A 26345-nucleotide genomic window follows, 5' to 3' on the forward strand; every position below is an offset into this window, starting at 1 on the left:
AAAAGGACTTCTGATATCCATACGGTCCGTAATTCCAGCGCAGGATTCAGAGGGAGCACTAGCATCTTCTCTACAGGCAGCAATAGTATTAGCAGCATCTGGATACTGCCTGCCTCATGGGAAATGCTATGCACCCTCTGCATCACCACGTCATGACACCATACATACCCAGAAATGGAGCAAGTATCCAGTTTAACTGTAACTGTCACATGCTGTGTAAAAGGAGACTATGGCTTTCACACCCTGCCTGCAAGATAGCAGGCTGCATGACAGGCTGGACACAAAACATTTCCAGCGTTTCCCAAACTATAGGTCTGGGCTGTGCTCTGCGCAGCCCCTGCGAGGACACAGTTAAGTCTTTTTAACTTTTTAACAGACTGAAATAGCAAAGACCTGTTTCTTCAACACCCATAAGCACAGCCCTCTCTTCTCTTTGAATCTTCTCAGAGCATCAAGGATGGTGCTTGTCCTCAGGTCGCTGCACCTTCCCAGATGAAGGGAAGACCAACCAGGAGTGACTGGAGTAAGACAAGCAAAATGGGGTTGACACTGAATGTCTTTTGCAGTGTTTCAAATGTAATGGGAAGATTGCAAAGAAATGGATCTCTGTTTCTTTGTGTCATTGAATTTCTATCCCCACTCCCACCTCCACACAAAGGGAGTGGAGATGTCTTTATGGCCCCTGAGGCTTCCTCGCTTCACCCATTCACTCCTCAATGGCACTGGGTTGATAGATATGTTTATTCTGCCTACTGGTGTGTGGCTGCTAACTGCCGTCTCCAGTGCCATCTGGAAACTCTGCAGGCCATTTCACTATAACAAAATTCCCGTTGGAGCTGCTAGAAGATGGTCGGTGAGGTGGGAGGACTGAAAGGCTAACAGGGCCTGTGTAAGTGACTGCCGTGCCTTGGGGAAGGAGGAGGAGTAAGACGCGAAGACAGCTAGAGAGTCAGGGCTGGCTAGGTCAGAGGGTACTTTTCTATGTTCCCTCTCACCAAGAAACCCTTCTCTATGTCCTCCTCCCCCTCCGCCAGTGAGATAAGAGCTTTTGTCCCAATGATTCATCTCCCCTGTGCCTATGCCTTTGGTTGAAACACTCCGTTCAGAGAATGACTCTCCCCTTTTGGTCTTATAACGGGCTGTTAGTACATTGTATTCAAGGCATTGTGCCCCAGAGGGTTCCCAGCCGGACCTCTTCAGCCTCAGAAACATCTCTGCCTGCACAGCATGCCATGGCCAAGTTGTCCATAGCTGTCCCACATGCAGAGGTTCAGAGGTCTCCAGAGAGGCACCAAGGTGGCCTCCGGAGGTGTCATGAACAGCCCAGGGCTCACAATCGCTGCTGCCCAGCCCCAGAGAACACACTCGCTAGGAAGACACCCAGCATTAGACAAAAGCTAAAAATCGTAGTGACTAATAACGCAAACTTTTTTCTGAGGGCTGGCACAGCCCACCGTGGACTAGCAATGACAGAAACTGGCCAGTGTGGCCTAACAAAACAGGCAGGAGCAGCACTTGCAGTTGTAGGAAGAACAGAAGAGGTTCCAGCAGTCACCACGGTCTGTTGCAACTCGAACGCCTAGAAAGGGTCTGCAAAAATGAGATACATAAGAGTGCCTATCCATGGAAGCAGCGTTTCTTCCTCAGGACTGGCCCTGCCTCCTTCTTCATCTGTTTCTGGCTGCTTCTGCAGCTGGCCCGCCGGTCACCGCACGGAAGCATAGTTAGATACCTCTGGGCTCCTCACAGCAGGCACGAGGTCAGCAGCCTCCTGATACTGACACCAGGTTACCCTACTATCAGGAAGCATTTTCAGCTTTCTTACAGCACAGGTTGATGAACAGCATCATTTCCTTGGGGCTCTAGTTAGCACCCTATGGGATGTCCTGTGAAGCTGAAGAGATTGATGGGTTTTTTGAACATCAAAAAAAATAGCATTAGTAAGTGGTGGATGATAATAAAATCGTTATAGAAGCAAAAAGAAATTCAGCAAACAGACTTCTGGGCAAGACAACAGAAAGCGAGGCAATTAAACCAGAAGAAGTATCAAGGAAGGAAAGGATACAAGTCATGAAGAGTTAAGGGCAGTTGACAGCAAATACAAGGGTATACTTCCACCGTTTGGTCCATGTGCACATGTGTGTTCTCTCCCATTGAAGGGCTTGGTGATAAGGTTATCAACCACTTGATTCAGATCTTTGTGTCCCTGTTAGGGGTTGAAATGCATTTGGTGCATCACTGGTGCTGATCTTCCAGTTTACTTTCCTCCAAACAGAAAGCTGGATAGTGTGTACCCAGACTATTCTACAAAGCAAACCAATGCGAAGGAGAGACAATCATCAGATTACTTTTAAATCTGTGGCACCAAACCATAGTACTGTTGGGCCAAAAAGGTCACCACTAGTTCAACCCCTGAGTGCTTTTAGAAATTATACTCATAGAAACTCATGAGATCAAAGGCCATAGCTTCCACTTAGTCCACAAATTCCAGATTTAGGTCTTCTTAAGATTACATTATATGCAATGGAAATGTCCTGAACTGTTGCATACATCATCCTCAGTAACACTGAATGAGACCTGTTCCTCCCTTGTCCCAGACATTGTGTCTGATGAAGAACTAGGAGGTCTTTTCAGTCTTCTGGATGTGGATCTGTTTAAATTTTTCCAGAAAAAATCTGTGTATGCATCTGTTTTACTTTAAATTCAGAAGACAGATTCCAACTGCAAAAACCATAGAAAGGGTGCCTATTGCAATGCTGGCGATCTTAGGTAGGAAACTCTGAACTCAGTTTGTGGTCTTCTGGATTTGCCATTGGGGCAGGATCCTGAATCAGGCAGCTCTGTGAAGCGAACGTGCCTGTACTGTCTTTTTATAGTAAGCTCCACAAGAAGACAGGAGGCTTTTGATTAGCGGAAAGAAAAGTCAAACATTAATAGAACACAAGCTTGAATAGGCAACTTTTTAAATATGTGACAAGGTAGACAGAATAGAAAACCAAAAGGTTTATACACAGCCCTTCCTCACCCACTGTGTCTTTGCAGGCAGGTCCCTATTTTCACTCCGTGCCTTTCTCAACAGCAGCAAAGGCAAAGTCTTCTCAGGTTCTTAGGGAGTTGTGCCTGTCCCCCAGCTCCACGTGCTGCCCCGGGCCAGCCAAGCCCTGGGGTCTCCAGAAGCGTCACTCTCCTGAGCCTTTTCTTTCATCGCTCCAGAGGAGGAATGCTTTCCTCTGTCAACAACATAAGTCCAACCGATCACGTTTGTAAAGTACATAAAGTAAAACAGACAAGTCACAAAGACAGGAAAAAAAGACCCGATACCCCCCGCCCCATTACAATCATCCAGAAGTACTCAGATTGGTAGTTGATAGTTTCATACAAGTTCCCAAAAGTGCTGCTTAAATCTCTCAGATAGGCCAGCAGTTTAAAAGAAAGCATTATGTGCTTGCTAAAAAGATCTTTCTTGCAAACCAACACAAGCGTGAATTCACTGTAATCATAGCCATCATTTAAAAAGCTGTGAAAGTCAAGTCATCTCTTTCTCCTTATATAGCAGATAAAAAGCTTGATTTTAATACACACAGTGTTGAGATCTGTCTGAGAAGATCAGAGAAAACTGGTAATAGTCCGTGTTACTGAATTCACCTTGATGCTTCTGGTGCATATGTGATTACTTCATGTTTATTTGGCTACCCTTCGGAGAAAAAGCTCAAGTACTTTCTATCTTAATGTAAAATACTGTATAGATATAGCAGCGATGCACCTGTAAAAAGACTGACGTACAGTCTCTTGTAAAGGATTTCTCAACCCATTAGGATGCTACTTGATATTACTATTTTATTATGAGAAACCCCTCTCTTTCTGGCTTCTGCTTTCTATTCATTTCAAAGGAAGCGATACTAGTGATAGATCAATAGGACCTGGGAGAGAAATCTCCTATGGTTTGTGTCTTCTTCCATGCTTCATTTATATCATATTTTCTTAAGCATTTCTTTTTCTCTAAATTATGGGCTTCATTCCTAGCCTTTTCCATAGTCAGCATGCTAAAATCCTCTGCAGTGAAACAGCTAACATTGATATTGTTCTTTAAAGATAACAACCGAATGAACTAGTAGCAGTGTCTGCGGAAGAACAACACTGCCCCTATTTATGAGCAGTTAATATTTGAAAGGCTGTCATGACCTGAAGCTTAGAGATTTTATACTGCTCTGAGACAAACAGTATGCACATAGCTGCTTAGATGTTTGACACCACCGGTGCATGTGTTGTAGCTGGTGTGAAATGATTGAAATATTATACATGGAAATACAGTCAGTAGGTAGGAGGGTTTTTTTCTTTCAAAAAAAAAAATCAATCAGCAAATAGCATCAGCAAGGAAATCTACAGGGTGTAAATGATCTGTGAGAGGTTAAGATCATGGTGCAGTATAGGAAAAAAAAATACTAACCGTCCAAGAGCCATGACCTATTAACGAGGACTAGGATAAGATGCAACTAAACTGGATCTCCAATAAAGTAAAGGGGCAGCACTTCCAGACAGATATTTCAAAGTATTTTTTTTTATTTAAAAACTCCATAACATTTTATATGAAAAGCAGATACTATTAATGATACTGTCACATCTAGATAACGAAGCTGTCTGTCAATAGATATTTGAAAGGAAAACAGCCAGCTATGAATGACAGTTAATAAGCTAGTTGATGTTATTAACAGACAGAACAAAACTTTCCATACAAGAGGACGGATACCGAAGTTTATTAACTTTCATATATTAGACCCCTTTTAGAAAATGTTTTAGATAAGAGAGCGGTTCTTGGTTCACGACAAAACAAAATACTGCATTTGTGCTGAAACTGCTGGCAAATATTCTAGCCGTGAGATTAATTTTCTGCAATAGGAGCAGGCAGGGAGCACCGGCACAAGGCGAGTGGGGCAGGGACGGCGGCAGCGACCGTCAACAGCCACGTCCCAGGGCAAATCCACAGGGAAGAGGATGGGACAAGGTCGCTTGGCAAGTCGGTGGGGGGGGATCAGCAAGGTGCACGGCCGGGCACGGGCGTACATAGCTGGGGGAGAGTCAGGGACACGCACCTGAGCTCACGGAGAGCTCCTGCAGAAGGTGGGGGGCCCCGACCAGGCTTCTCGCGGCTCTTTCTCCCACGGGTCGCATCCAAGGCTACGCAGCTGCACTGTCCCCGACGTGGCCTTCAGGTAGGCTAGAGTGACCCGATGGCGATTTTGTCTATTGGCACCAAATCCAAAGGGTGAAATTGTTGCATACGTTTCGGTCGTTCTCAGCCTCTTGCTTATTGGATGGTTCGCCTGTGTTTGCTTGCCTGCAGCCCCCTGCAACACACCGTAGTAGAGCGATATCTATTTGAACAACGCTGTTGATGGAGATCTCCAGTGGGAATTGAGAATTCAGAAACTTCCCATGCTGTGTTTGCTTTTCATAGAGGCTGATGAGTTACCAGAATTACAGACCAGACTGCATAAGTTTTCTCAATCAGCAGGTCAAAAAAAAAAAAAAAATCACGTTAAAATCAGGATTTATTAAACATAAAGATCAAATAGTAATAAACAAAAGAAATAATTTGCATAATGTGCCCCATCTGGATACGTTGAAAATTGTTTCAAAGGTGCTTTGCTTTTCTTTGTTAGCGAAAGGAAACAAAAATACCTTATATCTTTCAAAAGTCATGTGTTCCCCATGGGCCCTGTACATCTTCTTCATGTCTTCTCTGTATTAGATTTTTCTCCTTCAGTTTATTGGGTCCTTTCTTTTCAAGTGTCAGTTGTTTAAGCATACCTCGTTTCAAATTAGCTCTTGAAATAAGCTTCCCAGGAGTCAGAGCTCCCGGGGTCTGCCAATGTTTTTGCCATCTGCTGGACAGACTACTGTCAATCTAAGATTTGAAGTAAGTCTGAATGACAATGAAAGAGGAATTTGACGTGCTTTTGACATCTAAGAATTTCATTCTAAATTAGGATGAAACTAAATTCCAAAATGTCAAGTTCAACAACAAAACTGGACTCTCTAATATGACTCCTTTGTTACAGAAGTGACCTGAAAGGCTATGATTCCCATTGTTAATTATGTGATTTCTCTTGTCTCTCTTTTATGATTTAAGATCATGATTTCACTACATCATTTAAATATTTCCATTAATATTTTATATCCAACATCTGCAGCAAAAGACCAAAGCGTAAACTCTCATATCCACAATGCAGTGTGCCTGCATCACTCCTCTCTGATACTGCAGGAAATCAAGATCAAGATCATGACATGCTGGCTTTCTGCATTTGAACAGACAGATCAACGAACACTACTGCGGCTTTCAAATGGAGACTTAAATTTTTTTCTCTGCTTTGAATTCAAGTTGTATTTCAAATAAACTGTGAGAAATAAATTGGTTCAGGCAAGATATTAAGATCAGTATTCTCTCCTTTTAAATTACTTTGTCACTCACTTCAAACTTAAGCTCAAAGCATTATGTTTCTGTCACACTTCCCTTGTTGCTCAGAAAGTAGGAATGTACATAAGCAGGCAGAAATGGGAGACTGGCTTTCACCATGTGCAGTGTCACCCTTGCACGGTCGGGAGATCCCATGCAAAACACGAGGTGTCTAAACCTCTAAAGCTTCTTAACAGTTTGCCAGTTCAGTGTATTATCAAGTTAGCAATAGTTACACTGCTATAGAAAGATGATATGCGTATAATATTGTTGAAAATTGAGGCTATTGCGTAATTTTTTCTACTTTGTTCTACTTCTGCCACTATTGCAAATTACCTTAAAATTCACAAAAACAGCATGGCATAACAACCTGCACAGGTAGAGGCTTCACGCTTTTTTATCTTTAATGGCTAGCTTGAAAATCTTCACTTGTGTCAGTGAGAGACAATTGTGAAAGAGAAATTGCAGCTCTTTACTTCTTAGTAACTTAACAAAATTCAGAAAAAATAAGATGCCAGTGGTATTTCTTAGTTAGTTATGAAAACAAGATATATGTGATTATGCTTTCTGTGCCTGTGTTGCTATATAAATGCAAGCAGTGCCCTTCTGCGTACGTCATTCTGTCAGTTCCATTCCAATAATATTTGGTTCGATTGTCCAATCTCAAGCAACTTTACAGACAGAGAGCAATCTAAAATATGTAAAATTCCCAGGAGTTCCATGAAAAATGTGACCAGGTAGAGGAAAGAGACTTTTTTAAACCTCCCCTGGGGGTGGAAAAATGCAGTGTGGATTCAACCATTATAAAATATCCAATAACCTAGTAGGAGAAATAAATTAGGAACAATATAACCAGGGCAATATATTTCATTTGCAGTGTGATACCGGAAGATCCATTCCTCAGCCTCATTTCTTCCCCTTCTATGAAATCTTAGGTGCAAATCTGACATTTTTGTGCAGTCAGGATAGTAATAATGTCTCTTTCACCCTTTTGCCTTCCCTCACTTATGGATTCTCTGATGTCTAGTAAGAATTGAACTCCAGCTACAGTCTTAGTATACTCTGGCTTAAAAGGCAAGCAGCCATAAGAAAAAGATCCACTAAGTTTTATTAGTGCTTTTGCTCACAAAATTGTTTTGTGTTGTACTAATCATTAAAAGAATGTTGATCAGAGAATAAGATAACTCTGACCCAAAGAAAATAATACACATAACTGCTGTTCTGAAAGATGCTTAATGAATATCATCAGTAATTCTTATTCATTCTGTTTTTCAGATGAAGCAGATCGGTCACGATGGCTACAACCCCACCTCTGTAGCTGAATGGCTGGATTCCATTGAACTGGGTGACTATACCAAATCCTTTCTAATTAATGGCTATACATCGATGGACCTTGTGAAAAAAATCTGGGAGATTGAATTAATTAATGTAAGTTGATCAATTTATAGCAGTAGTTCCTCCTAAATACGTTCTAGTACTTGTCCTTACATATCAAAGAGAAAGCACAAAAGCAAATTGCACTACAAATACTGTCATCAAGTACTGTTACTGATTACAGCTTTCATGCCTATACCTGGGTTGACTGTACCCTTTGCTTCCATTTGCTTTGCCATTGTCTTTAGTATGGTATTCAATCAGCAGGATTGTGTCTGCCTTCAGGATGTTGAATGACATTTAAAATATATTTTGGTAGTTCATAGCTACAAAGCATAAGTCTTTTTGCTTTTAAGGTGCCTAGCAACAGTACTTCTTGTAAAGTTTACTTTTTCCACATGCTCTGGCTAAATTAAACATAAAATAAGGAAACCTTAACTATAGTTAATAAGTTATGCTAGAGGAACAAAATATTTTATTTAATTATCACTTTTACTTGAAACTTTATTTACATGAGTCAGTTAAATTAGATGCCCACATATGGTTACCATAAACTTTAATGTGGACTGCACTGCAGAGTAATTTGGAGTGAGATGAAGTTTGTACTGTTACAGTGAAGACATCGACAGTACAGCTTTGCCAATGGAATTTTCATGTGTCTGAAATGGTGGTGTTTCCTTTTATAAAAGGTAGATGATTATAGCTTTGGATCTGCTGTGGCATTTGAAACCAACTGTATTGTCAGTTTATCTGAACTTTAGGGCAATCCCTACGTGGAGAAAAGCCCAACGTCATATTTTATGGGCTCTTCGCGGACAAAAGGCTGTGCTCTTCCTTCCAATATGGGAGGTACTGCATCTCTGCCTCTAATTGCTGTTGCATTACAGTTAATGTTAACTAGCACAAAAATGTCAAGGAAGAGTAAGGACCAAACTCTGCCTTACATGTTATGTCTGTTGCATTCAATGTATGTTGTAGGTGTATAATTGAAGTCAGGATATGATTGATACTATTATGGGTGTCTGCTGCTAAGCTATTTATAACTGCGATTCTTTTTTCTGTAAGGGGCTGGAATTTTAATAAGAACTGGGGCCCCTTTGCTCCAGAAGCTAATATAGATTAACAGCCAGCACTGAGTTGAAAAAAGTGGAAGACTCCGCTCACATTGTCTCCTGTAACTTAATTTTGCATCCCAAACATTTTGCCATAATCAATTTGGAAACAAATTACCTTTTAGCTCCCCCAAGTGGATCATTAAAACCTCATTAAAGGCTTGTGGTTTGATTTCAAACTTGCTTAAACTGATGAAAAGGGAAGTACCTGCACTGAAGTTAACAGGAATACACTTCCGTAATATTAGTATGAACCAGACCAGTGAATATCCCTCTAATTTTAAAGCTTAACATCATGTTCTTTTTGAAGGCCTGTACTTCTTGGGAAAACACTCCCTTTTGCCACGAGTTGCAAGAATAAGCTGTTAGACAGTTGTTTAAGTATTTGTATAGGTATAGATACCTATACAGATAAATATTTCTCCCACCTGGTATAACATTGGATTATGTTATTCAAGAGCATAGTAAATAAAACAGAATTTCTATTTTAGTCCAGTCAGTATATATTTGATTCCCACCAATCAATAGCAGCTAACTGTAATGATATAATGTTCACTGAGAAAATCTGTAGCTTAGAAAAGTACTTACTGTTATTTTTCTGTTTCAATTGAAGGGAATCTTTCAGAAATGGACACGAAATTGGTTTGAAGCATTGTACAGTCTGGCAGAACAAGATACTTATCTCTGACCAGCAGGCCTGCTGTCTGAAATCAATTTCAAAGGTCTCACTTCCCGTTCAGGCAATGGCAAACAAGAGCTTATTACAGAAAGTTTTTCATAAAGGAATGCATAAAGGTCAAAGACACTAACTCTGGGATAGGACTCCTGACCTGAGTAGGTCAGAATCCAGGCACTTGAAAAATAAGAGAAAAAACAGACTCAACATCCTGAAAAGAACTCAGAGTACCCTTGGTTTGGTGGCTCTTGGTGCTTAAGTTGTAGATGGAGCTAGAAGTTTCATTTGCACTTACACCAAATATGCAATAAAAATGTATCAAGGGCTACAGATATGGTAACTTTTTCATTTTAGTCATCAGTTTAAACAGTTGCAGCCACTGAATTTGACATAAAAGCCATTCCTGTTTTGGTGCAAGGAACCCCTTAGTCCATATTTGGTGCTTTTTTCCATTAAGCCAATGTGAAATCATCCACGGCTTCTGGAGGTGTAGAAACAGATTAAGGTAGAGATAATATTTTCTATTAGGTAAACTAGTGTAGCGGAAAGGATGGAGGAGAGAAGGGGTCGTTTAATTTTTCACAAGCCCTTCTTTACATCTTAAAAAATGAAAACTCTTTATTATCTTCTTTCTACATTTTTTGTGATCATCAACTCACATGCCTGTGGATGAGGTTCATGAAGTTTTAGATGGTTTTTTCTGAGACCTAAACTACTAATAAGGTCATCCCTTATCATAATGCATCTCAATATACTATTGTGAGTTTTACTTATCACGTGCCTCTGATCTTCCATGTGTGATGCTGACCAAGATACTTTTCTTCTACTTCAGGACATAAATCTATTCAATTACGTTATTAAAGCATACAGTTCATTTTTTGAAAGACAGAAAGAAGAAAGCATATTTTGAAAGTCTCCCTGCAGCTGAATGAAGCTAGCCTCCCTAAATTCCCTTTATAAACTATAAAGGATGGTGAAAGAAAGGGTCATCCAGATGATGATTCAGGGTGGTTAAATTATGGTTAATTATCTGGATTGCTTCCTAGGGGAGTTTGCCTCTCCCTACTGACATACAGAGATGCTAAGAAGATTAGCTTTAGTACAAGGGTTGATCTGCTGGAGGGTAGGAAGGCTCTACAGAGGGGTCTGGACAGGCTGGATCGATGGACCAAGGATAACTGTGTGAGGTTCAACGAGGCTGAGTGCCGGGTCCTGCACTTGGGTCACAACAACCCTGTGCAGCGCTACAGGCTTCGGGAAGAGCGGCTGGAAAGCTGCCCGGCAGAAAAAAAGACCTGGGGGTGCTGGTCGACAGCCGGCTGAATGTGAGCCAGCGGTGTGCCCAGGTGGCCAAGAAGGCCAACGGCACCCTGGCCTGTATCAGAAATAGCGTGGCCAGCAGGAGCAGGGCAGGGATCGTCCCCCTGTCCTGGGCACTGGTGAGGTGACACCTCGAGTCCTGTGTTCAGTTTTGGGCCCCTCACTACAAGAAGGTCCTGGAGGTGCTGGAGCGTGTCCAGAGAAGGGCAACCAAGCTGGTGAAGGGTCTAGAGCACAAGTCTTGTGAGGGGCGGCTGAGGGAACTTAGTCTGGAGAAAAGGAGGCTGAGGGGAGACCTGATCACTCTCTACAACTACCTGAAAGGAGGTTGTAGTGAGGTGGGTACTGGTCTCTTCTATCAAGTAACTAGTGATAGGATGAGAGGAAATATCCTCAAGTTGTGCCAGGGGAGGTTTAGATCGGATATTAGGAAAAACGTCTTCACTGGAAGGGTTATCAAGCCCTGGAACAGGCTGCCCAGGGAAGTGGTTGAGTCACCATCCCTGGAGGTGTTTAGATGTGTAGACGTGGCTCTCGGGGACACGGTTTAGTGGCACTTGGCAGTGTTAGATTTACAGGTAGACTCAATGATCTTAAAGGTCTTTTCCAACCTAAACAACTCTATGATTAAAGTTAACCTTTGTGAGTTACCCCTTACTCCCGCAGGACGCTGGAATGATCAGAGCTTTGAATCTTCTTACCTTCCTAAAAAGAACAGTTCTTACTCTATCTCCAACAGTGTTTTGCCATCCTTGTAAGTTACCATCTAGGCAAGCACATTTTAAAAAAAAACTGCAATAAGAATGCCAAGCACATGAGAGAGGGAGCAGGTCTGAGACACCGGTGGCAAAGGCCATCTTCCCTCAGCTTCTCTGGTCCTCCAGCTACCTCATTGGCATTAAGAAACAAATTTAGTATGCAGCTTCCTGCATTTTATTGCAAATTACTCCAGCAAGGTAATGTCTGCTCTAACTTACATGCTAGTTTCTTTCAGACTTTTAGGTATACATATATAGTGTATGTGTGTCTTCAAGCACAATCAAGCAGCAATTACTTAAAGCATTTGAATCAGAAGAGTAATTTTAAAAGTTATTAATTTGTGTTTCTTGCAAGCTCCCACCAGCATCCTCAGTCCTTTTTCCACAAGCCAGACTTTGAAATTTAGATTCTGTTTCACTAACTCATTTGTCATTTAGATCAAGAATTTTCCCAGATCCATTTGCTTCATTACTTTCTCAGGTATGTGCTTCCTGGGAAGCATTGTTCCAATTTCCTCATCCTGGGACTGTAAGTGTTCAGAATGCCTTCTCCCAGCATGGGCTTTCCCAAAACTTCTGGTTTTGTCTGCCAGGTTTCTTGGCTCATTAGAGAGGTCGGATTCTGTACCCAGATTCAGGTGTCATTTATTCGATGCTGTAGCTACATGGAACTTTTCTGAAATGTATATAACCTGCTGAAAAAAAGTCCACTATGTTCTGAAATCCCCTAGCCCATCTAAAGTGTGCACCTGTGCTTTAAAGTATAAATGCTCTTCTACATGACTAATCATATTATTCTTGTCTGTTATTCTAGATTACTTACGTAACCCTCCCCCTCGGGGAGTCACTCTCTTCAGGGAACTTTTACCAAAGACATCTTCAGGCAAGATATAAACAGCTTAAAAGCATAAAGCAAGTTATTTATCATCTAACACACAAAATATATTGTAGGACTAATGAACTACGCATTAAATCAACCCCCACCAAATGAGTCACTAAGTCTAATGGGCAAGTAGTCATCACTCGGGTAGGGGAGGGCTGGCCTCTGTTGCTCCCTGGAACAGGCTGATCTGTGATGTTGCTGAGCTGCTGTCTTCTGATTTCCCTTTTTTTCCTTGGTATTTTATACCTTTTCATATGAGTGGTGTTATCCTTGAATCCTTGAGGTGCCAGTTTCCCCTGTCTCAACAATTCTACTTATGCCTGCAAGTTTACCTTTCTTATCTCACATGCTTCTAGCCTGTACGCTCTCTCACAGCTCCTTCTCACACCCTAGCAATTTTGTCAGAAGAAAACCGAGAACGGTTGCACAGCTGCGCTGTACTGAAAGTAGGCCTTGAATCACAGACAGCTGAACTCCTGGCAGGAGGGTTACATGGAAGTGGCCTGGTTTACATTTCTTCTCAATTAGTTCATCTTGCACTGTGAGCTTCTATTTTTGTACATCCATCTTTCACATGGGTGATTCGGTCTTTGTCTTCTGTAAAATTAATGTTTACTAAATGAGGTTTTAAACTCAATTATTGTCCAGATTTTAAGGTTTTGGGGAGGTGTTCTTGATACCTTCTCACAAATTGCATTCCTGCTTTACATCAGGATATAATGATTGCTGTTCAGGATCAGATCAAAGATACTAGAGAGAGAAAATAGCTACCAATGGACTGCCTTCCATTAGTTCCATTGCTAAATACTTTGGACCTTCCACAACATCGCTGACAAGTTCCACCATTTAATTTAATTAGGTACTGTGTGAAAAAGTGATTCTTTAGTTTTATTTAAAGCTGCTACATGATCATTTCACTGCAGCCCACTAGGTTTTATACTGTAGGAATGAAAGAGCATGAAAATGGCCATACTGAAACAGATCAAAGGCTCTACCTAACCCACTGTGCTGTCTATAAAAATGGCCATGAATAGATGGCCAGGGAGGGCTACATGGGTAGGACAAGCATATTATGAATAATCTGCGTAGCCTTCTTCTAATCATTAATAATTTTCAGCTCAGGGACTTCAGGAATTGGTCCAGTTCTTCCTAACTGGTCCTAGTCTTTTTTACCTTGAATGAGTTGTTATCATCATCAGGTTTTGTGATCTTACTGCTAGTCTTCTTTGCTGTGGAATTTATAAATATATTGAACAGCAGAGGTCCATTCACAGATCTCTTCAGGAATTCACTAGGAACCTTCTTCTACTCTGAAGACTGCATTTTCTCCTGCAGTTTCCTGGTTTAACCAGCTATTTATCCATGAAAGAACCTCTTCTTATGGCTTAATGCCATGACTGGGGTTTTTTTGGTTTTTTTCTTAAAAGCCGCTTAAGAGTGGCTTCATCAAAAGACTTTAGAAGTCCAGGCAAACAAGCAGATCAAACAGATCATTAACCTTCTCTACATGTTTTTTGACTGTTTCAAAGAACACCAATAGGCTTTTGAAATATGCGGTGCCTTTACATGCAGTCACTTTAACTCTTACTGGTTGTATTTATCTGTGTGTCCACTACTTGTAAGCACTATTAAATTCCTACTAATTCACCTGGGACAGGCTTAGAGGCCAGTATTTCCATGAATCTTCCATGAAACTCTTTTCAAAACTTGGCATCAATTTTGTCACTCTCCAGTCCTCAGATAACAAGAAGGGAGAAGTTACACACCCTTGCTGGCAATTCAGCAAGCTCATCCTCGAATTCCTTATACATTTATCTTTTTTGTGCTGTGGTTCATTTTACACAGTTCTATCATTTCTCCTTTCAGCCATCTCATTCACAAACCAAAGAGTCTTAGTCCATTTAGCCATTTCATACTTCCAGAAATCCTTGTTCTGTATCTTTCTAGTCCTTCTCTGTACAGCTCCAATATGCAGAATGCCAGCTATACATGTCTAATTTCAAAGTCAGAATTGCTTTATACAAATTTAGCTTGAGCCTATAGCTCTAAGTAATAGAAACCACTGTATTGAACTTAGTTCTCAAAGCTCTCATGAGGCCTTACCTGACTAATGTACTTACAATGTCAGCGCAACTTATAGTCTCTGCTTAAAGAACTTAAAAATGGACCACATAATGCATTCAGATTCCTTGACCAGGTTAGCGTCTCATTTAGCATCCTCCCCATCTACTCCAGCAAAGTCGATAGCAACTCCACAGCTTGATTGGGTAATACACACCAAAGGGATGGATTTTGTACCGTGCCCACTTGGCAGCTTAATTTCCCGTGCTCCGTAGCATCAAACGATGCCTTTTTCTTAGGGGGGCTGTCCTTCAGATTCTGTTTGCCATCTTACCCTGTGACAACTCTTCTCTTGCTATTACTTAAGTTCCCACGCGTGCCACTCTGCAGAGGCAGTTTTTGAAGAGGAACGAAACATTACATCTCAAGAACATATTCTCAGACATTGCGACTGCAGATCTACAATTCCTGTTCCTTTTCTGCTCTACCTCAGAGCCCTGTGCCTGATTTCAGATCACTGAAAAGAATTAAGAGTGTTTGGACCAAAGTCCTTTCTGATCTCTCAGAGACACTGCTGACTGATAAAAATGCCCATAGCTCTTCCTGTAGTGGCTTTCGAAGTGGCTCCAACAATTTTGATAATCAGAAGAGCTTTCAAGACCGTGAGTCTGCATTAGCAATAGGCTGTGGGTTCTCAAGTTATTAGGTATTTTGTTATTAAAAATAACTTTGGTAGTTGTTGAGTTTAGAAAATTCCCTGAATGACTTTTTCTTTGTTCACTATTTCCAAACATTCAGGAGCATATTACTAGTGTACTTGATTAATAAAGTACTTGAAGTTAATTTATGTGAACCAATACTTTTAAAACAACTATGCACACACACACATATATGTGTGTATGTATGTATCTATATATAAATGTATATAATTGAAAGTAATGAACTCTCCAGCGAGCCAGATGATGGACTATTACATTTCAAATGCAAATGCCACTTCTGTGGAGACAACCACGTTGATGTACTGGTGCAAAACCAGAAGTCTTGTATTTCAAAGTTTCTAGGTAGCATAAAATGCTTGAAAATGTCTCTGACATCCTGCAAAAACAAATGTGTCTGTTGTACTGAGGAACAGATATTTCTAGCCTTTGAAAGTTTTATGGGAATCTTTCAAATTCTCTGCCAGGCAGACTGAACGTTGGGTCTTCTCACTCATTAGTGTAAAGTAGTAGTCTATGTATAAGATGCATTAAGACATTTAAGAAAATCTTTTCTACTACATTTGTGGTGGTTTTGTATTAAGTAACTACAATTTTGAAATCGTTAATGCACAACCTTGATTGGTTTGAGGAAATATGAAGGAAACTTTCAATATCCTTTCAAATGCTTTGGCTCATCTGTTTGCAAAACTATCCTGATTACTATAAATAATAGGACCAACTATTAAGCATTTTTTTGACAACAGGATAATTGCTTATATGTTTCAAATCAAATATTCTGAAGATGGGTCTAGAACTGAATAGCTTTCATCATGATGCATTATTTGTTCATGAGGTAAGACATATATATGGATTTGCTCAGTTGCTCCTACATTAGTAGAACAATGCTGCAGTTGTAAATACAAAGGATAGCTCTCTGAATTACTCTATTTCCCTTTGAAATGGAATCAGTAGGTTCATTGCATTGCAAAAAGTTATGAGATATTATACAAATAGCAATTTTTTTCCATAAACAATAGTTGTGTAGATTTTTTTTAATCCAGGGCACTCACACAGGTCTCAAAATGGTTTTAATAATGCACGTCTTTGTTTCTTTTGCAAGAATGAAATACTTACCAATTGCAATTATATACTAAGTTTGTTCCATTGGATCTTGCATTTGAAAATGATTCTTTCTGCAGTCAGATTCTTTCTGCTTTGAATACTGGCAGCAGCTCCATCAGTCGCTCAGTTCCTAAATGATTGTGGATGTTACTGATCATTTAGAAACTGTTGTTATGTGGTAGTATTGCAGTGGCTGTTTCTAGAAATCTTGTTGGAAGTTCTTTATCCTCAACAAATCCATGTGCCAGTATTGTAACTTCATAACTTGTTTAACTCTTATGTACAGTTTTTGCATGTGACATTTTGCATAGGTAGCGATCTTGTAGCCTTTGAGGGATTTGATGTGCAAACTTCCATCTGTTCCTCATGGTAATGCAAAATACTTTTTAAATACGTCATCCTCTTTCCTCTATACTGTTACTTGCAAAAGATCAGGAGACAACATAAACCATGGCAATTTCTTCAAACCATCCACTGTTTACCTCTTCCCACTCCCACCTAGTATCACGGCAGTGCTCAGACTCAGGAGAAGTGGGAGGAAAAACACTTCTTTTAGTTCAAATACAGTGCTTTATTCAGTTTACAGTACAACATGGTAAAGAAAGAGAGAGAAAACATTTGCACTGTGAACATTTTCATGGCATTTATTTTTTGGTAGTATAATGATTCTTTTGCAATCCATCTGGTGTCATTTTGCACTGGAGGTTATTTAAATAGAAGACATTATATAAGTACTTTGAAATAATTTCCCTAATTCTGTATTTATAGTGCCTTATATTGTGACAATAATAAAAAAATTATGTTTTCTGAGTAAAAAGTGATAGTAAAATAACCATGTTTGATCAGTAAATCTAACCATTGAAATTTGCAGATTTCTTTTAATAAGTTTGCCATTTCCTGCATTTATTTTTAAATGTAAGGATTTTAGTCATATCAAAATGGTATAATTTTTAAACAATCACTTTTACCTTTTTTCTGAGGTAAATCTTTACTCTTTTATTAGGACTCTCAAAACCAGAGGGTTTTTTCCTCTTTTTCTCTTTTTTTTCTTTCCCTCTGCCCCACGCTCTCTTCAAAACAAATTATAATCAGGTGGTGATTGGCAGCAATTTTTAGCGCTAATAATCAAAGCTGAGCAATTTTAGCACCTATTGTGTTCCACCTGCAGGATCATTTTCTTGTCCTGTAACACACTAGGTAGCACAAATGATTGATTTGTAATGCAAGATAATTTTTTTATTAAAGCAACCTACTCCGCTTAGTGCCAGAGAGGGTACTGTCTCTGAAGTATCCTAACAAAATCTGTCTCCATTCAGGCAGCAAATAAATTGCCTTATCATCTGATTTTCTATCTAAAATCTTGGTGTTCTATAAGAAGGTTTATATTTCAAGTTTCAGAATGTGATCTCCTTTCCAGGGAGCACAGCAGAAGCAGCCCAACCCAAGACATTTTATTCCCTTTAAAAAAGTGAGAAAATAACCTCTCCTCCTAGCCCACAAGTTCTCTACAAAAACAGATAAAATAAATAGTCACTAAATACTTTGTTGTCCTAGGCAACAACTTGTTCTGCCTTCAGTAGCTTAGAAGAGCCCTGGATAAAGAGTTATATTTTACCAGCTTAACATTTTCAGTGTTGGTGAGCCAGCGAGAAAACTCCATTTCTATTTTAAAATAATGTCCTTTTTCAGATCCTTTAATCTGATAGTAATTTAGAAATTTTAGACACATCCTATTTTGAATTTGGCCTCCCAAATGTGCAGTCTTAGGATAGCATCCTTCATTACAATAATAACTGTAGACTGTAGTAAAAGGTAGTTCCTCTAAAATAATTTCAGTATGAGTATTTATTTCTATTCTAGACAATATTTGTGCTAGTTTTGCTGGAATAAATTGCTTGTTTCAAATGTTTGCATTTGCTGCCCCCAAAACCTACCTCTCATAGTTCTAGTTTATGGCATTTTAAAACAGATTATGTTGATTGAAGGTCAGTTTAAAATACTTGAAGTTCATGGTAGATAAAAGCAAACAAGAACACAGTAATGTTAATGTTGTAAAGCAATAATACTTCTGCCTTTACTTTGAAGAAATTTGCAGTGATAAAAAAGAAGTATCAGCTGTTTGCAAAGAAATAAAGCTGCAGAATTTATTACATAATGTTTTCAAGGACTGCAGTACTATTTTGATGCTTTTAAAAGACTACTGTGTGTTTTCAACTAACTCTCCCGTTCAGCAGTGTGCGAAGGAGAAATAATTCCTCCTTAAAATGTTTTAAATTTTTTTTTCTGCTTCTTCATTGCTTTATAGGATATTGTGAGGACTTGATATTTCCAATAAAAATTCCTAAGAGTCTATCAGATCTTGACTAGCATCATTTGTCTTCTGTTCACGACTGGTTTTAATAGTTAAAGGTAAAGAGGACTGAATGACAGTCATTTTAGCTATAAGGATGTTGAAGATCAGAAACATTTTAGAAATATTTTCCCTGTACAGCAGATTTTGTTAACATTCCAAGGTGTAGGTGCAAATGCCGTGCTGTGCCATATAGACCTATCAGAGTGATCAATGTGCCAGAAATAGGACAGCAGCATTATCCTGGGTCTTCTGCCTGATTCTCCCTTCTCACGTTGTTCAGAGCTAGCCTGGATATCCCTGCAATCCACTGCATTTGTATCATACAGACACAGTCCTGGATTTAAAAGAAAGAGTGAAAAGTATTATACTGAGATTATTAATAGAAGTAAGGTCAGAATTTTTCAACACAGTAAAGATGAGGGGAAGGGACGTGTTCACTTAGCTATAAAAGGTTCTATTGCAGCCTACAGCCAACCGGGCTTGAGTCCTTAAAGTCATCTTCAAGGATTTTGTCTTTCATTGTTTTTAACTTTCAAAGGAATAAGATTTCAGTCACTTTCCATAAAGGGCAATTCGATATTCTAATAGCTGGTGGTGCCGAGAAACGTTTCATATTTGGTCTGTATTCTTTCAAAATTACATACCTTTATCTCCAGTTATCAATTTTCTATAGATGTAAATAACATATTGGCAGCCCCAATGTTTACACCCTTGAAATAGTTATTGGCAGGTATTTGTGACCCCTTTCATAATGATCAAGTCATTGCAAGGTTAAGTACATTTAACTCCCAATTTATATTCCTACCTCAGTTTGTACTTACTCATTGCTTATTCTAAAGAATGTTCTTCAGATCATGTAGAGATCTTAAAAATGCAGTATTCATCCAAAAGTAGTATGTGGTATGGATTTGAATTCACTGCCATAATTTGAAAAAGAATTTGAGAAAATGCAGTTAAACATGTTTCTCTCTGCAATGATATTCAAAATGGTATTCAGATAATGAATTACAATATAGCTGTTGCAAATCTGTTACTCTGTTAATAGAAAATCAGAGATCCTTCTAGTTTTATGGGGTTCAAAACAGAAGGTCAGTTCTAAAATCTCTTACAGGGTTTTTCCTGTGTTTTTTCATCCATGAATTAAGCACTTGATTCAGATGCAGGAATGACAGAAGCTACTGGCAAAAATATAGTTAGACCCTACTTATACTTTTGTTCAGGTATTGAGAGCTGGATCAGAACCTGTGTGAGCCAGAGTTAGGTTACATGAACACACTCATCAGGAAAGGACATATATCAGTTTTCCAAATAGCAATTTTTTATCATTCTGGAGGAGTCAGCCCAAGCTCCCGGCCATCCTGATTTTCTCAGGGTCTAGACTCCATGCTACCATTTTAAGCAACAAATTCAATAATAATAATAATACTGGGGAGTTGCAGATGAGCTGCTAATGACTGTCTGGCAGTCCATCATCAAACAGGTTTTCTCATCATCCTCTCTTCCACATGCATGATCTACTTGAAGATGGAAAACACAGTCATAATGTCTTCCTTTAAAACACTTATCCCTCCAGCATGCCACAAAGAAATGCATATGCACTCGCATGCACACATGAAGCAAAAGAACAAGAATTACGCAGAGCTAAGTATTTTAGACATTTGTGTTCCCACACGCAATATGGTTCTACTGTGTTTGCAGCGAACGTAAGCAAACACAAGGTAGTTTGTGCTTCCTGTCTGATGAGTTAAATTTATGTAAGATTTATATAAGCAATAGATAAGCGTCAAAGCCATAGCGAAGGAGGATGGATGGCTAGACACTGGGCTAGTTCATAAATTTACATTATTAAAGAGCGGTGATAGATCTACACTGCTTCTTTTGTTGAAGCTGAGCAACAATTTGCAAGCAGAAATAATTCTTCTTGCCTGCTTTTAATAGCAAAGTATACAGTAGCACTAGCACATGACATCCACCAAAAAAGTTCATTATCTTGGGTTATCTGCTCTGATCTGTGAACATTTTTTTTCGTTAATTTGTGGCTCCCTGGGAAGCAGAAGCATAAGATGTGACTTAATGTGAGAGGAAAAAAAAAAAATGACAGAAGTTTAATAAGCCTCTAAGCATATGGAGTGGTTGGCTTTGGAAATTCTCTAGAACTGAAGCGTGGGAAAGAGGAAACTGAGAACTGAAGAGAGTTAGTAGTAAATGAGGGAGTTCTGTGCAAGGATGAGATGTCAAGAGTGGGAAACAACTGCCATTAGATGCTAATGGGCTTAGCAAGAGAGGCTAGCAATACATACTGAAGTGACCTACACAGAGTATGTAAGTATCATATAAAACAGAAAAAGATTAAGTTAAAGTCCTTACTTTATGTCTATCTAAAATGTAAATAAATGACTACACAGCTATATAGAGAGTTTCAAACTTTCAAAATTATTTTCACAATTAGGTTTTCTGTTTTCCTTTAGTCTTCAATTTAGCTTGCTGGCTCTTTGCAGCAGGGAATCATCTTCAGGGATTGACAGAGGGCTCCTAGAACACTCTCTAAAATATGATCTACAATTATAGTTTCTCTCAGTATTTTTACTACTGTTATTAATAAGCAATTACAGGATATTGAAATGATGATTTACAGAAAATGTGAAAGATGACCACATGTATTATATATTATAGAAGAAATAAAACATTGGGTCGTGTTTCAGGTATGATTTGTGTCAAGAATACCTTGACATGAGAAAGAGTTTAAAAAAGATTCTTTGAAGATGTTTCATTTAAGTTAAGGTTCTGGGCAAAACATTTTCCTGGGGATTTTGATATAACGTACTTCAGCTTTTCAGCATAAGATTTCTAATGGTCTCTGGAATTCAGATAAGGAAGAGAAGCAAACTGGCTGCTATCGTCTCTGCATTTCCCCAGGGATTTAACACACATTATTCCAATGTGTCAAGGATAAAACCCCCTCACTGTTTTGCAGGAGGTGCTGTTAAGCAAAATGGCTGAGATTTTGTTTATTGCTGACAATTTGTTATATTTCCATAAGCAACAGCATTTTAGCATTCCACTTGGTTTTCTTCTCCTAAGTATTTTTTTTCTGTACAAGTATGCAATGAGCTACTCTATTTTTTTTTTCTGAGAATCGAAGAAGATATTTCTTATAATTCAGTACAGACCCATTAATAGGGCAGTGAAGAATTTTATTTGGTCCTGAAACTCACTTATTTGGTTTGACTGTGCATGTAGCAATTATCAAGACAGTAAATATACTCAGAGGGTCTGAAATATAAATCTTCTGATGGGAAAACGTCAAGGTAAGTTTAAATGAATAAGACAGTCAGAAATGTGTTTACTGATACTGCAGAAATCTGTCATCAGAATCACAACAGACATAATTCTGAGTATCTGAAATCTTGTACTCAGATTCAATCTTTGTCACGTCCTACTGATGTCTTGAAAGTGGCAAAATTATTTTTAAAAAAAACCCTTTCCCAGTTATCTGTCAAAGTGAGTGTAGGATGATGCGGTAAAGGAGATATCTGTATAAGAAATCATTTTAGTGAATCGTAAGAGAGATGAGTGTTACTGATAATACCCATGGTCAATTTTCACGTGCAACTAGTAAAATAGTAATAAGAATGTAGCGTGCTTTATATATTTCAGAAGCTAGCTGACACTTGGCTTTGAAAAATACCATGTGGAATCAATTCTTTTTATTGGTCATTTTGTTTTCTGCTTCATCCTTTTTATCTCAAGGGCAGTTTCCATGAAAATGTTTTGGAGCTCTGTTTGCTCTCACTGTGAGTTTCCCACCTGAGTTCCTAACCCTATTTATCTGACATGCTGAAAGTAAGTGGTCATGCTATATAAAGAACCAACACTGGTCGGTGCGATGTCCGTTCCGGGACGTATCTGGTGGGTTTGTGCCTTCGGTGCTTTCACCAAAGCAGTCTTGCAAGCAGCTGAAATCTTGGCTTGGCGGTACATATGTCATTGTGCGTGTGTCTGTAAAGCTCTGGAGTTCTTCTGTATCTCCTCATAAAGCTTATTGATAGTTTAGTAACTCAGCGTGCTTATTCGGTGCGTTGTTTGCCATGAGGCTCTTGAGAACGTTTTAAACGTGTGGACTGATGTGACTGTTGCAGTAAGGTACCATGAGGTATTTAAGTCATATGTAAATCTGTATACATAGTAATATAAAAAAAGAAGTATTACACAATCATTTAATAGGGTGATATAATTTAATATATATTTATCCAATCTGCTTCTTGTGCTATGTTTAACTTGCTCATGTCCTCCCTCCCCTGGCTTTTATTTTCTAAGACTTTTCCTTTGCCAGCCTTCATATGGTATTGCAGCACGAGCAATAAAACCCAAGACCAATGATATCCTCACTGTGGTTTGATCCAACCAGTCTCTCTCTTCTCACAGATAAACAGAAGGAACCTCAGTTACATTGTTCAGTATTTTAGAGTGCATCAGCTAACCAGCCATTCCCAAAATGCTTCAAGTTTCTGAAAAGGGTTTTAAAGCACATCTTTACTAAATTATGCCAAAAAAAGGGCAATGTTGGGCAAAATTCATAACTGTGTCTTTCATCTGTGCATTATATTAATTACTCATTTTACATATTTCACTCGTTAAGTGGGTGGAAGTGTAGCAAGACATCGCATTGTTGGAAAATCCTATGCTTTTCACATACATGTGTTAATTTTTAAGTTCCTTGCAATGATTGGTGCTACAGTATTCAATCATGGATATACTGGAAACTTTCCAGATTATTTTATTTCTGCTAAAAAAAATTGGCTTAAGAAACAGACACTGTTTTTCATAACAGTATCACAGTTCTGAAAAGAAAATTTTAAAATTTATTTAAAATATGCAGTTTTTTAAAAATTACATTTAAAAATCTAAAGTATACAAAAGTGTAATCTTGAAAATATATTTCATGTAGCTAGGTGATCACTTGAAATTTCAGACAATTGGAAAGAAGTCATTAGTGTTTTCTTTGACCTGTGTTGAAAATGCTAGGTCATATTCTGCTTTAGCAAAAGAGGCACCTACGAAGGGATAAAATTTCCGTTGCTGGTTATACCAGTGAAATTCATATTTACAACTCAGATGTAGTCATAGAAGATACATGTCTAGTTTCTTGCTATAATCATTGAAGATATGCAGTCATTTCTTTGATATGATTCATCTCACCCTTAAGCAAATGCTTAAATTTAAATGAGTCATGCCTTAAAGGTGCCTGTTTCTCTCTGCTAAATTAAAGGGACCCTTATGTGAGTACTGGGGTCTCTACTGTGCATATTTACATTCCGTAAGATGAATATCACTCTAAATCTGAACATGGCCTCATACACGAGAAAATACGATAGAAATTATTGACTAAAAATGTGATATCCAGGAAAAATAATAAGCTATAATCAGAAAATAAAATAGTCCCAGTATCAAAACTTCTGAGATGAAACCTGTTTCCCGCAGAAGCCTGTTTCTCAGTTGTGGAAACATACTGGAAAGTCTTGGTATGTTCTGAGAAAGTTATTGTAGCACACCATTGTATACCAACACATTTTATCCTTAACAACCACTGGATGTACCAGACTGCTGGGTACTGCCTACTCCTTAGGAACGTCATGTATCATACCTCTGGGGTTTTTTCAGTCCTGCAGCTATATGCCTCATTTACTTCTATGGCATTTGTATCACAAAACAGAACGACTTTCACCATATCTTTTGAAACCCACACTCTTAGTTATATATGGAAAGAGTAGCCAAAGTAAATAATCTCATTTTTCTGACATGCCATTTCTGTGGAAAAATTGTAGAATAATCCCATATAAAACAGATGTTCAGATTCTCTTTTTAAAATCCTGTGTTCTATCCAGGACCTGTGTTTCTTATTCAGGCAAGGTAAGTCCCATTCAAATAGCGCAGACCCTGATTTTCTAAGGGCTGAGCTCTTTATAGCTATGCCTACAGATTTGAACCTGTATGCACTTCCTAAGAATAAGTTTTATATAAAATGATACTTTGTAAACTTCATTGCAAGATAATAAAAATTAATTCTGTGTTTGGCAGTTAAACCAAGCACTTGCTGAAAGTATAGCTCTGTATGTCTCCCAGGTTCAACTAATATATCTGCTTTACATTTGAGACCTAGAAAACTTTTACAAACATTTTTCTAGTGGTCTCTTAGAAAATGTGTACATATATGGCAAAGAAGGAAAGAAATTTGATTATACTTTCCTGCTCACTGAAGACAGAGGAGCCATACATGTAGAATCATGAACTCCTGCCCATATCCCTGAGATTAGTTTAGAATACAAAAATGTATATAAATTATAAAAAGACATGTTATCAACATGTATTTTAAATTGCCCTTGATATTTCTGTGCATAATTTCCGTACAGTTTTGCACACATCAACAAAAAGATACTAAGATGTGCTTCTGGGAACTGAAACAAAAAGCTCACCAGATAGTTGACAAAGCCAATTTAGAAGATATCAGTAGAAGAGTTTAATACTGTTACCAATACTGCTATGGACTACAGAAGGGACATGACAGAACTTTACAGGTTTGAAGTGTAAAACCAGCAAGGTGTCAGACTAATGTATTCAAATTTAAAAAAAATAAGATTACATAAAAAAGACACTTCAAAATTAATTAAAAGAAAAAATTGTTCACAACATATGAAATGTTAGAAACCTGTCTCTCCGAATGAGCAGTGTAAACATCAGCCTTTGATACATTTAAAGTGGGTGAAAACCAGTGTACAATAGAGTAATAGCCCTGCATGACAGGAAGGTGGGTCGGAAACCTCATAGGAGTCTCCTCAGCCCTAACTTCCATCACTCAGTGGTGATACCACATAGTGACTTTCCCACAAAACAGCATATATTGCTATACTGCTTACAAGATGGCATGTTAGAGTCATTGTAATAAATGAAAATTCCACTAGGTGGTTCTGGTGTTCTTCTAACAAGGATCGAGACTGTCAGTGCTCAGCAATTCTCTGGTCTTTTTTTGCTGTATTGTTTCCTAACTATTCTGAGTATGTCAGAATCCAGACATTTACTTATATTCTGAATGGTGGTATTAATAACATATTTCTTGTTTAAGGATAAAATACCCTTGATCAAATAAGACCAAGGTGTGAGACTTTAATATTGTGAAATTCCTTTGGTAGGTAGGTAGTATTTATCAGTTCAACTGCTAGAGCTGTGTTTTTCTTCAGCCTTTGAAATTACCTTCTTGAACTGTAATCACAATGGACTTGTAATTAGTTTTTTTTTATGTGAGGTATCATCAATCTTGTAGAATTTTAAATGAGCGTGTTTATTGCATGTAAAACATTGCCATCAGCTAAGGTGGTATGTGACAACAGAACAGGAACAACTGTGCAATCACAGGAACTTTCTTTTTGTATGGGCCATTGCTTTAGGTGGGATATTGATTTAAACATATCTCTGCATCTAGAGCTCTGCTATGGCCCAGCGCAGCCACTCTTGCATTTTTATTAAAATCAGCTTATCG

The 26345-nt window shown here is 38.6% G+C and overlaps 1 protein-coding gene across 8 annotated transcripts in view; it reads left to right on the forward strand.

The window, feature by feature from the left end:
- ANKS1B (ankyrin repeat and sterile alpha motif domain containing 1B) overlaps positions 1-26345 on the forward strand; it is a 445721-nt gene that overhangs the window by 277562 nt on the left and 141814 nt on the right. For all 8 annotated transcript variants that reach the window (XM_052774196.1, XM_052774198.1, XM_052774197.1 and 5 more), the window contains one exon: positions 7730-7882. In XM_052774196.1, the coding sequence (XP_052630156.1) occupies positions 7730-7882 (153 nt within the window). The remainder of the gene's footprint in view (positions 1-7729; positions 7883-26345) is intronic.

This window comes from Harpia harpyja, chromosome 23, assembly GCF_026419915.1.
Source record: "Harpia harpyja isolate bHarHar1 chromosome 23, bHarHar1 primary haplotype, whole genome shotgun sequence".
Taxonomy (NCBI): Eukaryota; Metazoa; Chordata; class Aves; order Accipitriformes; family Accipitridae; genus Harpia; species Harpia harpyja.